At 47.6% G+C, this 15,848-nt stretch overlaps 1 protein-coding gene across 1 annotated transcript in view; it reads left to right on the top strand.

The window, feature by feature from the left end:
• Nucleotides 1-15,848, top strand: part of LOC141406861 (polyprenol dehydrogenase-like) — a 320,805-nt gene that overhangs the window by 106,618 nt on the left and 198,339 nt on the right. The window contains exon 2 of the mRNA XM_074029269.1: nt 15,310-15,417. Within this exon, the coding sequence (XP_073885370.1) occupies nt 15,310-15,417 (108 nt within the window). The remainder of the gene's footprint in view (nt 1-15,309; nt 15,418-15,848) is intronic.

Below are 15,848 nucleotides of genomic sequence, written 5' to 3'. Positions count from 1 at the left end.
CTTTTCATTCGTGTGGAGCATCTTCCCAGGAACTAAACTCAGGCGAAAGAGGCAATTCCTTCTAGCAGAATCCATCCTGAGTGTGTGCAGACGCCATGGGGAGATCTTCTACTGTGTCACCCAGCAATCCCATTACCATTGTACCATAAAGACACATGCACACATATGTTTATTGCAGCACTATTTACAATAGTGAAGACTTGGAACCAACCCAAATGCCCATCAATGATAGACTGGAGAAAGAAAATGTGGCACATAGACACCATGGGGCCGGGCGCGGTGGCTCACGCCTGTCATCCCAGCACTTTGGGAGGCTGAGGTGGGCGGACCACGAGGTCAGGAGACCGAGACCATCCTGGCTCACATGGTGAAACCCCGTCTCTACTAAAAACACAAAATCAAAATTAGCCGGGCGAGGTGGCAGGCGCCTGTAGTCCCAGCTACTCGGGAGGCTGAGGCAAGAGAATCACTTGAACCCAGGAGGCGGAAGTTGCAGTGAGCCGAGATTGTGCCACTGTATTCCAGCCTGGGTGACAGAGGGAGACTCTGTCTAAAAAATAAATAAATAGATAAATAAGTTAGAAAAATACACCATGGAATACTGCGCAGCCATGAAAAAGGATGAGTTCATGTCCTTTGCAGGGACGTGGATGAAGCTGGAAACCATCCTTCTCAGCAAACTCACACAGTAAACCAAACACTGCATGTTCTCACTCATAAGTGGGAGTTGAACAATGAGATCACATGGACACAGGGAGGGGAACATCACACACCCGGGCCTGTTGGGGCGCGGGGGACAAGGGCAGGGAGATCCTTAGGACAAATACCTAAATGCATGCAGGGCTCGAAACGTAGATGACGGGTTGATGGGTGCGGCAAACCTCCATGGCACATGTATACCTGTGGAACAAACCTGCACGTTCTGCACACGTATCGTAGGACTTAAAGTAAAAAAAAAAAGAAATAGTATTTCAGTACAGTCTGAATTAGGTATTAGATATAAAGGAGAACATATGTGTTGAGGGCCATTTGAGCCTGTTCTCTGTATAAACTGATATTTTTGTCTTTTTTTGTAGCATGTTTGGGGTTTTTCTGGAGTTGAACTTTTTAGATATCTGAAAAATAGCTGTTAATATTTCCGACAGAAGTTGTTGCAAATTTTTTCCCTGCTCATTATTAATTTTTTACTTTGCTTATGGAGATTTGTTTTTTTTTTTTTTGAGATAATGTCTTGTTCTGTCACTCAGGCTGCAGTGCAGTGGCGTGATCTTGGCTCACTGCAGCCCCCATCTCTTGGGCTCAAGCGATCTTCCCATCCCAGTCTCCTAACTTGCCGGGGCTACAGGCACGCACTGCCACGCCTGGTTAATTTTTAAAGTTTTTTGTAGAGATGAGGCCTCTCTCTGTTTCCCAAGCTGGTCCTGAGCTTCAGGCCTCAAGCGATACCCCCACCTCAGCCTCCCGAAGTGCTGGGATTACAGCCGTGAGCCACTGCCCCGGCCTGTGTTTTAATCACGTAGTTTTTTTAATAGTGAAATTTATCTAACCACCTTTCTGAATTTTTGCTTAGGAAGCCTTTTCCTTCTGCGGAGGTTAAAGTAATGATTCCTGCTTTCCTGGAATCTTCTCATGGTTTAACTTTGTTTTTGTCTTGGAGTTCACTCTGATGCACACTGTGAGGTCTGGCTCTAGTTTTATCTCTTTCCTAATGTGGCTTCGCGTGCCCCAACACCGTTTATTAAAACACTCATCTTTTGCCCCTTTTGTCGTATACTAAATTTCCACGTGCAGTTGGCCTATTTCTGGAAATTGTACCCTGTTCCTTGCTCCATTAATGGCTGTGGTACCTCCCTTTTAATTATAGAGGCTTCTCAAATGTTCATCTCCTACAGGGCCAGTGTGTTCTCAGTCTTTATACATATCAGAATTTTCCTCTTTGCCGCCTCATTTGCAATTCTTTTCCCCACAGCAATTTCAGAATCGACTCGTCCAGTTTGCCTAAAAGAAATTCTGTGAACTGTTTTTATTGGATCACATCAAATTTGCATATCGACTTGGGTCATTCTGACACCTTTAGGGTTGTATCAGTTTAGATCTTCTTTTTCCCCCTCCAACTTCTATTTTATTTTTTAAATTAAAAAAAAATTTTTTGTTTTGAGATGGAATCTCGCACTGTCACCCAGGCTGGAGTGCAATGGCGTGATCTCGGCTCACTGCAAGCTCCGCCTCCCGGGTTCAAGCGATTCTCCTGCCTCAGTCTCCCGAGTAGCTGGGATTACAGATGCACACCATGACACCCAGCTAATTTTTGTATTTTTATATTTTCAGTAGAGATGGGGTTTCACCATGTTGGCCAGGCTGGTCTCGAACTCCTGACCTCATGATCCACCCGCCTTGGCCTCCCAAAGTGCTGGGATGGCAGGTGTGAGCCACTGCGCCCGGCCTCAACTTCTATTTTAGATTCAGGGGGTAGATGTGCAGGTGTGTTCCCTGGGTATATTGCATGATGCTGAGGTTTGGACAACAAGGATCCTATGACCCAGGTAGTGAGCATAGCACTCAATAATTTTTCAACCCTGGCCCTATCCCTTCCTTGCCCCATTGAATTCCTCAGGGTTTCTTGTTCCCATCTTTCTGGCCATGTGTACTTGATGTTTACCTCCCAGTACGAAGCGAGAACGTGTGGTATTTAGTTTCCTGGTTCTGTGTTAATTCACGTAGGAGAATGGCGTCCACCTGCATCTCTATTGCTGCAAAGGACACGATTTTATGCTTTTTAATGGGTGCGTAGTATTCCATCGTATAGATGCACCACATTTTACTAAGAATTGAATTACCGTTTGAGCCAGCAATCCCATTACTGAGTATCTACCCAAGGGAAAGTAAGTCATTCTGCCAAAAAGATGCATAGACTGTGTGTTCATTGCAGCACTATTCGTAATAGCAAAGACATGGAATCAAACTTAGGTGTCTGTCAACTCTGGATTGGACAAAGTTTGGTGTTTTTTTTCTTTTTTTCTTTTGAGACGGAGTCTTGCTTTGTCACCCAGGCTGGAGCGCAGTGGCACAATCTCAGCTCACTGCCATCCCCGCCTCCCTGGTTCACACCATTCTCCTGCCTCAGCCTCCTGAGTAGCTGGGACTACAGGTGCCCGCCACCACGCCTGGCTAATTTTTTGTATTTTGAGTAGAGACGGGGTTTCACTGTGTTAGCCAGGATGGTCTCGATCTCCTGACCTCGTGATCCTCCCGCCTCGGCTTCCCAAAGTTCTGGGATTGTGAGTCACCACGCCTGGCCGTCTTTTTTGTTTTGTTTTGTTTTGAGACAGTCTCAGTCGGTCACCCAGGCTGGAGTGCCATGGCATGATCACAGCTCCTCACAGCCTCAACCTCCCAGGTTTGCGTGATCCTCTGAACTCAGCCTCCCAGGTAGCTGGAATGACAGCCGTGTGCCACCATGCCCGGCTAATTTTTTTGTTCCTTTTTCTGTTTTATGGAAATGGGGCTTCACCATGTTGCCCAAACTGGTCTTGAACTCCTGGGCTCAAACGATCTGCCTGTCTTTGGTTTTCCAAAGTGCTGGGGTCACAGGCAGGAGCCACTGCGCCTGACCGGTTTGGGTCTTTTGAGAAGCACACACCAAGAAGGAAAGTGATGGGCCAGAGATTTACTAGGGAAACTCTTGTGTGAAGGGTCAGACAGGTTTACTAGGGAGACTCTTGTGTGAAGGGTCAGACAGGTTTACTAGGGAGACTCTTGTGTGAAGGGTCAGACAGGTTTACTAGGGAGACTCTTGTGTGAAGGGTCAAACAGATTGACTAGGGAGACTCTTGTGTGAAGGGTCAAACAGGTTTACTAGGGAGACTCTTGTGTGAAGGGTCAGACAGGTTTACTAGGGAGACTCTTGTGTGAAGGGTCAGACAGGTTGACTAGGGAGACTCTTGTGTGAAGGGTCAGACAGGTTGACTAGGGAGACTCTTGTGTGAAGGGTCAAACAGGTTGACTAGGGAGACTCTTGTGTGAAGGGTCAAACAGGTTTACTAGGGAGACTCTTGTGTGAAGGGTCAAACAGATTGACTAGGGAGACTCTTGTGTGAAGGGTCAAACAGGTTTACTAGGGAGACTCTTGTGTGAAGGGTCAGACAGGTTTACTAGGGAGACTCTTGTGTGAAGGGTCAGACAGGTTTACTAGGGAGACTCTTGTGTGAAGGGTCAGACAGGTTGACTAGGGAGACTCTTGTGTGAAGGGTCAGACAGGTTTACTAGGGAGACTCTTGTGTGAAGGGTCAGACAGGTTTACTAGGGAGACTCTTGTGTGAAGGGTCAGACAGGTTGACTAGGGAGACTCTTGTGTGAAGGGTCAAACAGGTTTACTAGGGAGACTCTTGTGTGAAGGGTCAAACAGGTTTACTAGGGAGACTCTTGTGTGAAGGGTCAAACAGGTTGACTAGGGAGACTCTTGTGTGAAGGGTCAGACAGGTTGACTAGGGAGACTCTTGTGTGAAGGGTCAAACAGGTTGACTAGGGAGACTCTTGTGTGAAGGGTCAAACAGGTTGACTAGGGAGACTCTTGTGTGAAGGGTCAAACAGGTTGACTAGGGAGACTCTTGTGTGAAGGGTCAAACAGGTTGACTAGGGAGACTCTTGTGTGAAGGGTCAGACAGGTTGACTAGGGAGACTCTTGTGTGAAGGGTCAAACAGGTTGACTAGGGAGACTCTTGTGTGAAGGGTCAAACAGGTTGACTAGGGAGACTCTTGTGTGAAGGGTCAAACAGGTTGACTAGGGAGACTCTTGTGTGAAGGGTCAAACAGGTTGACTAGGGAGACTCTTGTGTGAAGGGTCAGACAGGTTTACTAGGGAGACTCTTGTGTGAAGGGTCAGACAGGTTTACTAGGGAGACTCTTGTGTGAAGGGTCAGACAGGTTGACTAGGGAGACTCTTGTGTGAAGGGTCAAACAGGTTTACTAGGGAGACTCTTGTGTGAAGGGTCAAACAGGTTTACTAGGGAGACTCTTGTGTGAAGGGTCAAACAGGTTGACTAGGGAGACTCTTGTGTGAAGGGTCAGACAGGTTGACTAGGGAGACTCTTGTGTGAAGGGTCAAACAGGTTGACTAGGGAGACTCTTGTGTGAAGGGTCAAACAGGTTGACTAGGGAGACTCTTGTGTGAAGGGTCAAACAGGTTGACTAGGGAGACTCTTGTGTGAAGGGTCAAACAGGTTGACTAGGGAGACTCTTGTGTGAAGGGTCAGACAGGTTGACTAGGGAGACTCTTGTGTGAAGGGTCAAACAGGTTGACTAGGGAGACTCTTGTGTGAAGGGTCAAACAGGTTGACTAGGGAGACTCTTGTGTGAAGGGTCAAACAGGTTGACTAGGGAGACTCTTGTGTGAAGGGTCAAACAGGTTGACTAGGGAGACTCTTGTGTGAAGGGTCAGACAGGTTGACTAGGGAGACTCTTGTGTGAAGGGTCAAACAGGTTGACTAGGGAGACTCTTGTGTGAAGGGTCAAACAGGTTGACTAGGGAGACTCTTGTGTGAAGGGTCAAACAGGTTGACTAGGGAGACTCTTGTGTGAAGGGTCAGACAGGTTGACTAGGGAGACTCTTGTGTGAAGGGTCAGACAGGTTGACTAGGGAGACTCTTGTGTGAAGGGTCAGACAGGTTGACTAGGGAGACTGTTGTGTGAAGGGTCAAACAGGTTGACTAGGGAGACTCTTGTGTGAAGGGTCAAACAGGTTGACTAGGGAGACTCTTGTGTGAAGGGTCAGACAGGTTGACTAGGGAGACTCTTGTGTGAAGGGTCAGACAGGTTGACTAGGGAGACTCTTGTGTGAAGGGTCAGACAGGTTGACTAGGGAGACTCTTGTGTGAAGGGTCAGACAGGTTGACTAGGGAGACTCTTGTGTGAAGGGTCAGACAGGTTGACTAGGGAGACTCTTGTGTGAAGGGTCAGACAGGTTGACTAGGGAGACTCTTGTGTGAAGGGTCAGACAGGTTGACTAGGGAGACTCTTGTGTGAAGGGTCAGACAGGTTGACTAGGGAGACTCTTGTGTGAAGGGTCAGACAGGTTGACTAGGGAGACTCTTGTGTGAAGGGTCAGACAGGTTGACTAGGGAGACTCTTGTGTGAAGGGTCAGACAGGTTGACTAGGGAGACTCTTGTGTGAAGGGTCAAACAGGCGCTGGCAGAAGAAGTGGAGGAAGGTTTTCAGACGACGGTGTAGGTGCCCCACACCTGTGAAAAAAGAGAGCGAGAGGCATTGGGTAGAAGGAGCGTCCGGCTGGTTTTCTGATCATGCTGAGTCACAGGCTGTGAAAACCCAAAAGCCTGAGGAAGCCGGATCTTGCGAAACATGTTGTCCATCTGCAGAGGCACCGGGTGGGTGGTGTCTGGTGACTGTTGCAACCTGCTGTCTGTGTGCGGGGGTGTCTGTGTGGGTACATACAGATTTCTCAGCTCCAGTGCCAGCTTCTCGGTCCATAAGGAAAACACTAACTCTTCTCGCTAAAGTTAGAAATGCAGCAAGGATCTACTCTGCAATCTGTGATGCTTTTATTTATTTGTTTATTTATTTTCGAGCTGGGGTCTCACCGCATTGCCCAGGCTGCAGTGCCGTGGCACAGTCGGCTCACTGTGTGTTTTCAGGGAAGACTCCACGGGCACCTCCAAAACCATGGTGGCATGACGTTCTCACCGAGACCCGAGGGCATCTTGCCATGGCCTCAGCTCTACTTTTATGTCTTTACAGAGGGGCCTAAAGGTTTCCTCATAGAGGCTGTGCACACTCTCGATGACCAAGTCTCATTTCACTGTTGCTGTTGTTTCTGTATTATCAGCAGGACTGTCTCTTCCCATGCCTTTTTAAGCTGCCAGTTGTTTCTGTATTTATGGAAGCTGTTGATATTTGCTTCTGAATTTTCTGACTACCTTCCTGAATTCTCTTCTTGGATTTGTTTAATGTTGATTTTGTTAGTTTTTTCCTGGCATACCATCATGTCATCTGCAAAGTATATTTTGACTCTCCCTCTGCAGTTCTTGTATCTGTTGTAGTTATTTATCTGACCACGTTGGATAATATCTCCAATAACATGTTAAAGGACAGGGCGCACTCCTGGAATCCCAGCTCTTTGGGAGGCCGGGGTGGGAGGATGACTTGAGCCCAGGAGATCAAGACCAGTCTGGGCAACACAGCAAGACCCCATCTTTACAAAAAAATAGTAAAAAAAATAACCGGCTGTGGTGGCTCTCACCTGTAGTCCCAGCTGCTTGGGAGGCTGAGGCAGGAGGATCGTTTGAGCCCAGGAGGTCGAGGCTGCAGCAAGCTATGATTGTACCACTGCACTGCAGCCTGGGCAGTGTAACGAGACCCCAGCTCAAAAGAAAAAAAAAAAAGCATCACAGAGAACAGGATGGACACTTGCTGCTTTTCTAACTTTAGCTGGAAGATTTTAGTGTTTTCTTTCTCGACTAGGAAGTTGGCATTTTGGGGCTGAGAAATATGTGTGTACACACACAGACACACCCTCACACAGACACAGACTTATACACACGCAGCATGTACACACACACACACCCTCACACAGACACAGACTTATACACACGCAGCATGTACACACACACACACCCTCACACAGACACAGACTTATACACACGCAGCATGTACACACACACACACACCCTCACACAGACACAGACTTATACACACACAGCATGTACACACACACACACAGCCTCACACAGACACAGACTTATACACACGCAGCATGTACACACACACACACACACCCTCACACAGACACAGACTTATACACACGCAGCATGTACACACACACACACACCCTCACACAGACACAGACTTATACACACGCAGCATGTACACACACACACACCCTCACACAGACACAGACTTATACACACGCAGCATGTACACACACACACACCCTCACACAGACACAGACTTATACACACACAGCATGTACACACACACACACACACCCTCACACAGACACAGACTTATACACACGCAGCATGTACACACACAGACACACACCCTCACACAGACACAGACTTATACACACGCAGCATGTACACACACACACACCCTCACACAGACACAGACTTATACACACGCAGCATGTACACACACACACACCCTCACACAGACACAGACTTATACACACGCAGCATGTACACACACACACACACCCTCACACAGACACAGACTTATACACACGCAGCATGTACACACACACACACACCCTCACACAGACACAGACTTATACACACGCAGCATGTACACACACACACACACCCTCACACAGACACAGACTTATACACACGCAGCATGTACACACACAGACACCCTCACAGACACAGACTTATACACACGCAGCATGTATACACACACAGACACACCCTCACACAGACACAGACTTATACACACGCAGCATGTACACACACACACACACCGTCACAGACACAGACTTATACACACCCAGCATGTACACACACAGACACACACCCTCACACAGACACAGACTTATACACACACAGCATGTACACACACACACACACCCTCACACAGACACAGACTTATACACACGCAGCATGTACACACACACACACCCTCACACAGACACAGACTTATACACACACAGCATGTACACACACACACACCCTCACACAGACACAGACTTATACACACGCAGCATGTACACACACACACACCCTCACACAGACACAGACTTATACACACGCAGCATGTACACACACACACACACCCTCACACAGACACAGACTTATACACATGCAGCATGTACACACACACACACACCCTCACACAGACACAGACTTATACACACGCAGCATGTACACACACACACCCCCTCACACAGACACAGACTTATACACACGCAGCATGTACACACACAGACACCCTCACAGACACAGACTTATACACACGCAGCATGTACACACACACACACACCCTCACACAGACACAGACTTATACACATGCAGCATGTACACACACAGACACACCCTCACACAGACACAGACTTATACACACGCAGCATGTACACACACACACACACCCTCACACAGACACAGACTTATACACACACAGCATGTACACACACAGACACCCTCACAGACACAGACTTATACACATGCAGCATGTACACACACACACACACCCTCACACAGACACAGACTTATACACACGCAGCATATATACACACACACACACCCTCACACAGACACATACTTATACACACGCAGCATGTACACACACACACACACCGTCACAGACACAGACTTATACACACCCAGCATGTACACACACAGACACACACCCTCACACAGACACAGACTTATACACACACAGCATGTACACACACACACACACCCTCACACAGACACAGACTTATACACACGCAGCATGTACACACACACACACCCTCACACAGACACAGACTTATACACACACAGCATGTACACACACACACACCCTCACACAGACACAGACTTATACACACGCAGCATGTACACACACACACACCCTCACACAGACACAGACTTATACACACGCAGCATGTACACACACACACACACCCTCACACAGACACAGACTTATACACACGCAGCATATACACACACAGACACCCTCACACAGACACAGACTTATACACACGCAGCATGTACACACACACACACCCTCACACAGACACAGACTTATACACACGCAGCATGTACACACACACACACCCTCACACAGACACAGACTTATACACACGCAGCATGTACACACACACACACCCTCACACAGACACAGACTTATACACACGCAGCATGTACACACACACACACCCTCACACAGACACAGACTTATACACACGCAGCATGTACACACACACACACACCCTCACACAGACACAGACTTATACACACGCAGCATATACACACACACACACACCCTCACACAGACACAGACTTATACACACGCAGCATATACACGCACACACACACCCTCACACAGACACATACTTATACACACGCAGCATGTACACACACACATACCCTCACACAGACACAGACTTATACACACGCAGCATGTACACACACACACACCCTCACACAGACACAGACTTATACACACGCAGCATGTACACACACACACACACCCCCTCACACAGACACAGACTTATACACACGCAGCATGTACACACACACACACACCCTCACACAGACACAGACTTATACACACGCAGCATATACACACACAGACACCCTCACACAGACACAGACTTATACACACGCAGCATGTACACACACACACACCCTCACACAGACACAGACTTATACACACGCAGCATGTACACACACACACACACCCTCACACAGACACAGACTTATACACACGCAGCATATACACACACACACACACACCCTCACACAGACACAGACTTATACACACGCAGCATGTACACACACACACACCCTCACACAGACACAGACTTATACACACGCAGCATGTACACACACAGACACACCCTCACACAGACACAGACTTATACACACGCAGCATGTACACACACACACACACCCTCACACAGACACATACTTATACACACGCAGCATGTACACACACACACACCCTCACACAGACACAGACTTATACACACGCAGCATGTACACACACACACACCCTCACACAGACACAGACTTATACACACGCAGCATGTACACACACACACACCCTCACACAGACACAGACTTATACACACGCAGCATGTACACACACACACACCCTCACACAGACACAGACTTATACACACGCAGCATGTACACACACACACACACACCCTCACACAGACACAGACTTATACACACGCAGCATGTACACACACAGACACCCTCACAGACACAGACTTATACACACCCAGCATATAAGCATAGCGTGCGTGTTCGTAATTAGGATTTAATAATATATTCCGATTTTTAAAATAAACTTAGTAAATTAAGAACATCAATACATCTACTGAGACTACATGTAGTAATTCCAAGTCCCTTAGCGTGGGTCAGGAACATGGGAATGTCATTGTACAACTTCTGCCTTCGGGTTACGAGGAATACAGCAGAAAACCTAAGCGTGTGGAAAACTTATGATGCAGTGTTCTAGGTGGACAGAACTTTTCATCGATTCACGCGTGTATCAAGCCAAATAGTAAAAGTCTTACACACCGAGAGGACTGTTCACACAATACTGTCAATGAAATGTACAGGCTGACAAATAAATTATATGTTGAAGAGCCTCCCCCACAGGCCCCACGTCCTCATACCGTCACCCTGGCGATGGAATGTTTTCAACATAGGAATTATTTTTGGGGGAGAGGAGACACAAAATTTTTTACACTTGGGAAAGGCAAAATGTAAAAGTAGCATAGGCCTTTTCATTTTATTTTATTTTATTCTATATTATTTTATTTTATTACACTTTAAGTTCTGCAGTACATGTGCAGAATGTGCAGGTTTGTTACATAGGTAGACAGGCGCCATGGTGATTTGCTGCATCCATCAACCCGTCATCAATATTAGCTATTTCTCCTAATGCTTTCCCTCCCCTAGCCCCCCACCTCCTGACAGGCCCCGGTGTGTGATGCTCCCCTCCCTGTGTCCGTGTGATCTCATTGTTCGACTCCCACTTATGAGTAAGAACATGCGGTGTTTGGTTTTCTGTTCTTGTGTGAGTTTGCTGAGAAGGATGGTTTCCAGCTTCATCCATGTTTCTGCAAAGGACACGAACTCATCCTTTTTTATGGCTGCGTAGTATTCCATGGTGTCTATGTACCACATTTTCTTACTCCACTCTATCATCGATGGGCATTTGGGTTGGTTCCAAGTCTTTGCTATTGTGAACAGTGCCGCAATAAACATACGTGTGCGCGTGTCTTTATAGCAGAATGATTTATAATCCTTATTGCTATTTAAATTACCTTTGTATTTTTATAGATTCGTGGGTATGAGTACACTTGTGTTACACGAATATATTGCATAGTGCTAATGTTTGGGCTTTTAGTGAGGCCATCACTCAAATAACGCGCATGGTAGCCAATAGGTAATTTCTCGTCCCTCATCCCATCCCACCCTGTGACACCTCTGAGTCCCCAATGTCTATTAATTTATGCTCTATGTTGATGTGTACACATTATTTAACTCCCCTTATAAGGGATAACGTGTGGTATTTGACTTTCTGTTTCTGAGTTGTTTCACTTAGGATAATGGTCTCTAGTTCACTTTGTGTTGCTGCAGCACAAGACACAACTTCATTCCTTTTCATGGCTGCGTACTATTCCATGTTATATATGTGCCGTATTTTAAAAAATCAGAATATCTGTTGGTGGACACTCAGGCTTAATGTTTTAATAAAGAACATTCCAAATATGTTGAAGAAAATAATCTCCTGCACAAAACTTGAAAAAGGTCATATGTGTCTGTAATAATTCACAGAAAGCGACTTGCCTGACTTCCTGCCTACAAAATCCACTTTTCCGTCAGTCTTCCCTTCTCCAGGGAATTCATGGAAGTTCCCTTCTTGCATTTTCTCAGCCCCCCGTACAAGGACTCATTCTTGCCTCATCGTGTCCCCGTCTCTGTCCTTGCCTTGTGATTGGTTTTTGACTTTGCACACCAGATGTGTGACTCCCACCAGCACCCCTGTTGCCTGCACCTGTGACACACGTTCTGAATCCACCACCTCTCATACCACCGGTGCTGAACTGTGGCCGAGCTCCCCCGTCAATCCCTGGGACTGCTGCAGGGGACCCTTGATAGCCATGTCTTCCTCCAGCTCGAGGGGATTCTCCATGAATCTATCCCTTCATTCCTTCCTGTGAAACATATCACAGATTCAGCTCAGAGCCCTGTGATGACGCCCGGTCTGCCGGAGAGAAAGAAGCTCACGAACTGTGCGGGGTACCCCTGCACCTTCTTCCCTCCTCTCTTCCCTCTTTCCACGTGCTTGGCTCCAGCCAGCCACCTTCCTCTTCCTGGAATATCGCAGGCGTGCTGGGCTTTTGCTCTCCCCGTCACAGCATCAGCTCAGGAGGCCCTCCTCGGAGGGTTTTCCTCTCACCCTCCATCCAGAATCACCGCATCGACCTCTCCTCTTCTTCCTTTGCTCGGGGTTTCCTTTGAAGTTCACTCATAACTGGAAGGTGTGAGATCTGGAAAGTTCTGGCTTATTGCCAGACACATCTGTGTATTTACAATGGATGGCATCTTACCCAGGGGAACGAAATCTCCTGGAGGCAGAGAACATGTTTATGTCGGTCTAGTTCGTTCCCCGCATGCTGGGCACCGAGTGTGGGCTCTGCACATATTTTATAAAAGAAGAAGGGAAGGGTTGGAATAGGGACAGAAGGAAGGAGGAAGAAAGGAAGGAAAGAGGGAGGGAAGAAAGCAAAGAGGGAGGGAAGGAAAGAGGGAAAGAAGGAAGGAAAGAGTGAGAGAAGGAAGTAAAGAGGAAGGGAAGGGAAGGTAGGAAGGAAAAAGTGAGAGAAGTGAAGAGGAAAGGATGGAAGGATAAAGGAAGGAAAGAGGGAGTGAAGGAAAGAGGAAAAGAAGAAGGAAGGAGTGAGACAAGGAGGGATAACATTAGGAGACATACCTAACGTAAATGACCAGTTAATGGGTGCAGCACACCAACATGGCACATGTCTACATGTGTAACAAACCTGCACGTTGTGCACATGTACCCTAGAATTTAAAGTATAATAAAAAATAAATATATGAAAAAAAGAAGAAAGGAGGGAAAGAGGAAAGGAAAGAAGTAAAGAGGGAGGGAAGAAAGGAAGGAAAGAAGGAAGGAAGGAGGAAGGAAGGAAAAAGGGAGGGAAGGAGTGAAGACAGGAAAGAGGGGAGGAAGGAAGGAAAGAAGGAAGGAGAATGGAAGGAAAGAAAAGGGGAGGGAAGGAAGGAAGGAAAGAAGGAAGGAGAATGGAAGGAAAGAAAAAGGGAGGGAAGGAAGGAATGAAGACAGGAAAGAGGGAGGGAAGGAAGGAAGGAAGGAAGGAAGGAGAATGGAAGGAAAGAAAAAGGGAGGGAAGGAAGGAATGAAGAAAGGAAAGAGGGAGGGAAGGAAGGAAAGAAGGAGGGAGGGAAGGAGAGAGGGAGGAAAGGAAGGAATGAGGCAGGGAAAGAATGAAGGAAGAAAGGAAAAAGAGAAGGAAGGAGGAAGGAAGGAAGGAAAGAGGGAAGGAAGGAAGGAAAGATGGAGAGAAGGCAGGGAGGACAAATGGAAGGAAGAAAAAGAAATACAAATCTCTGTCCAAATGTGGATCACTTGTCTTAACCAGAAATTCAGGTGAGATGCTCTCTGCACCTGTGCTCTCAGCAGCTTTGAAGCAAACCGTATTTACCATGTCTTTTATTTTCTGGGTTCTGATGCATGACTTCCGTGACCGTGTCAGCCCTAGAGACCCTGCCCCTCCCACGGCTAGTGAATCCCCGGAGGTGGTGAACAACCCGTCTCTGAGCCTGTCTTTCGTATGCAAACCCACCAATCCAGAATCCGCCCCCAACCATCTCCTTTATTGGGCTTGCCCATTCCACGTCACTCTCCACCTGCCGTAACCACCCCAAAACCAGGTACCAGAGAGTCAGGGACAGCCCCAGAGTCCGCTGAAATCATTCACACCAGCCCGCGCTAAGCCTCCTCACCTGTTCCTTCCCTTGGAAACCACAAGGAGAGCTCTTGTCCCCTTTGTCTTCCCACCTGACCAAACTGGGTGTGCCCCTGTGTGGTCCTGAGTGGCGTGACACGCCCCTCCTCTTGGAACCTGTGAGTAACCAACCACTTGCTCAAGAGCAGCCTCCTGATCTGTTGGCCCCACCATGCCTACATCCCGATAAAGTCTACATTTTACAACGCAAACCAACAAAGGTGTCCTGCCCGGTGCTGCCCCGAGAGCAGAGGTTAGTTCAGGATTCTCGCTCGCCTCTGAAAGGGTATCCGTGCTGCAGGCCTTTCTGCCGGTCACATGGACGGCATATTCCAGCGCCTGCCAGGGACTCGTGGGGGATGACGGGATTTATCAGGGGGTTTTTCATTGCACTGTCATTACGCGAGACTAATCCACTTTAATACATCCATGCCTCCTGAGCCTGTGGGAATTCAAGAGGAACAGAAGCAGAAGGAATGGAACCATCCCTCCCTTTGGCATCCTGCGTCTCTGGAGGCTTAATTCTCACAAATATGTGCTCTGCTTTTAAATCTTAGTTTGATGATTTTCTCTTCCTCTTTTTCAGGTTTCCCCCGACAACCTGACCGTGTGGCTATCGTGACGGGAGGGACAGATGGCATCGGCTATTCGACGGCGAAGCATCTGGCAAGACTCGGCATGCGTGTTATCATAGGTGATGACTTTGACAGTTACTTGTGTTTTTTGGTTTTTGGGTTTTGTTGTTGTTGCTGTTTTTGTTTTTGAGGCAGGGTCTCAGTCTGTCAGCCCACGCTGGACTGCAGTGCTGCGATCTCGGCTCACTGCAACCTCCACCTCCTGGGTTCAAGCAGTTCTCCCACCTCAGCCTCCCGAGTACCTGGGTTTACAGACAGGCACCGCCACGCCCGGCTCATTGTTGTATTTTTAGTAGAGATGGTGTTTCAGTACACTGGCCAGGCTGGTCTTGAACCCCTCAGCTCAAGCCAGCCACCTGCCTTGGCCTCCCAGAGTGCTAGGATTACCGGTGTGAGCCACCATGCCTGGCAGTTAGTTGTATTTTATACCTAACGTGAGCTACTTAGTTGTTCATTTAGACATGTATGCAAATGTTGATTTGCATATAGA

Source organism: Macaca fascicularis, chromosome X, assembly GCF_037993035.2.
Source record: "Macaca fascicularis isolate 582-1 chromosome X, T2T-MFA8v1.1".
Lineage (NCBI taxonomy): Eukaryota > Metazoa > Chordata > Mammalia > Primates > Cercopithecidae > Macaca > Macaca fascicularis.
Note: the sequence above shows the minus strand (reverse complement) of the source record. Positions and strands in the feature narration are given on the sequence as shown.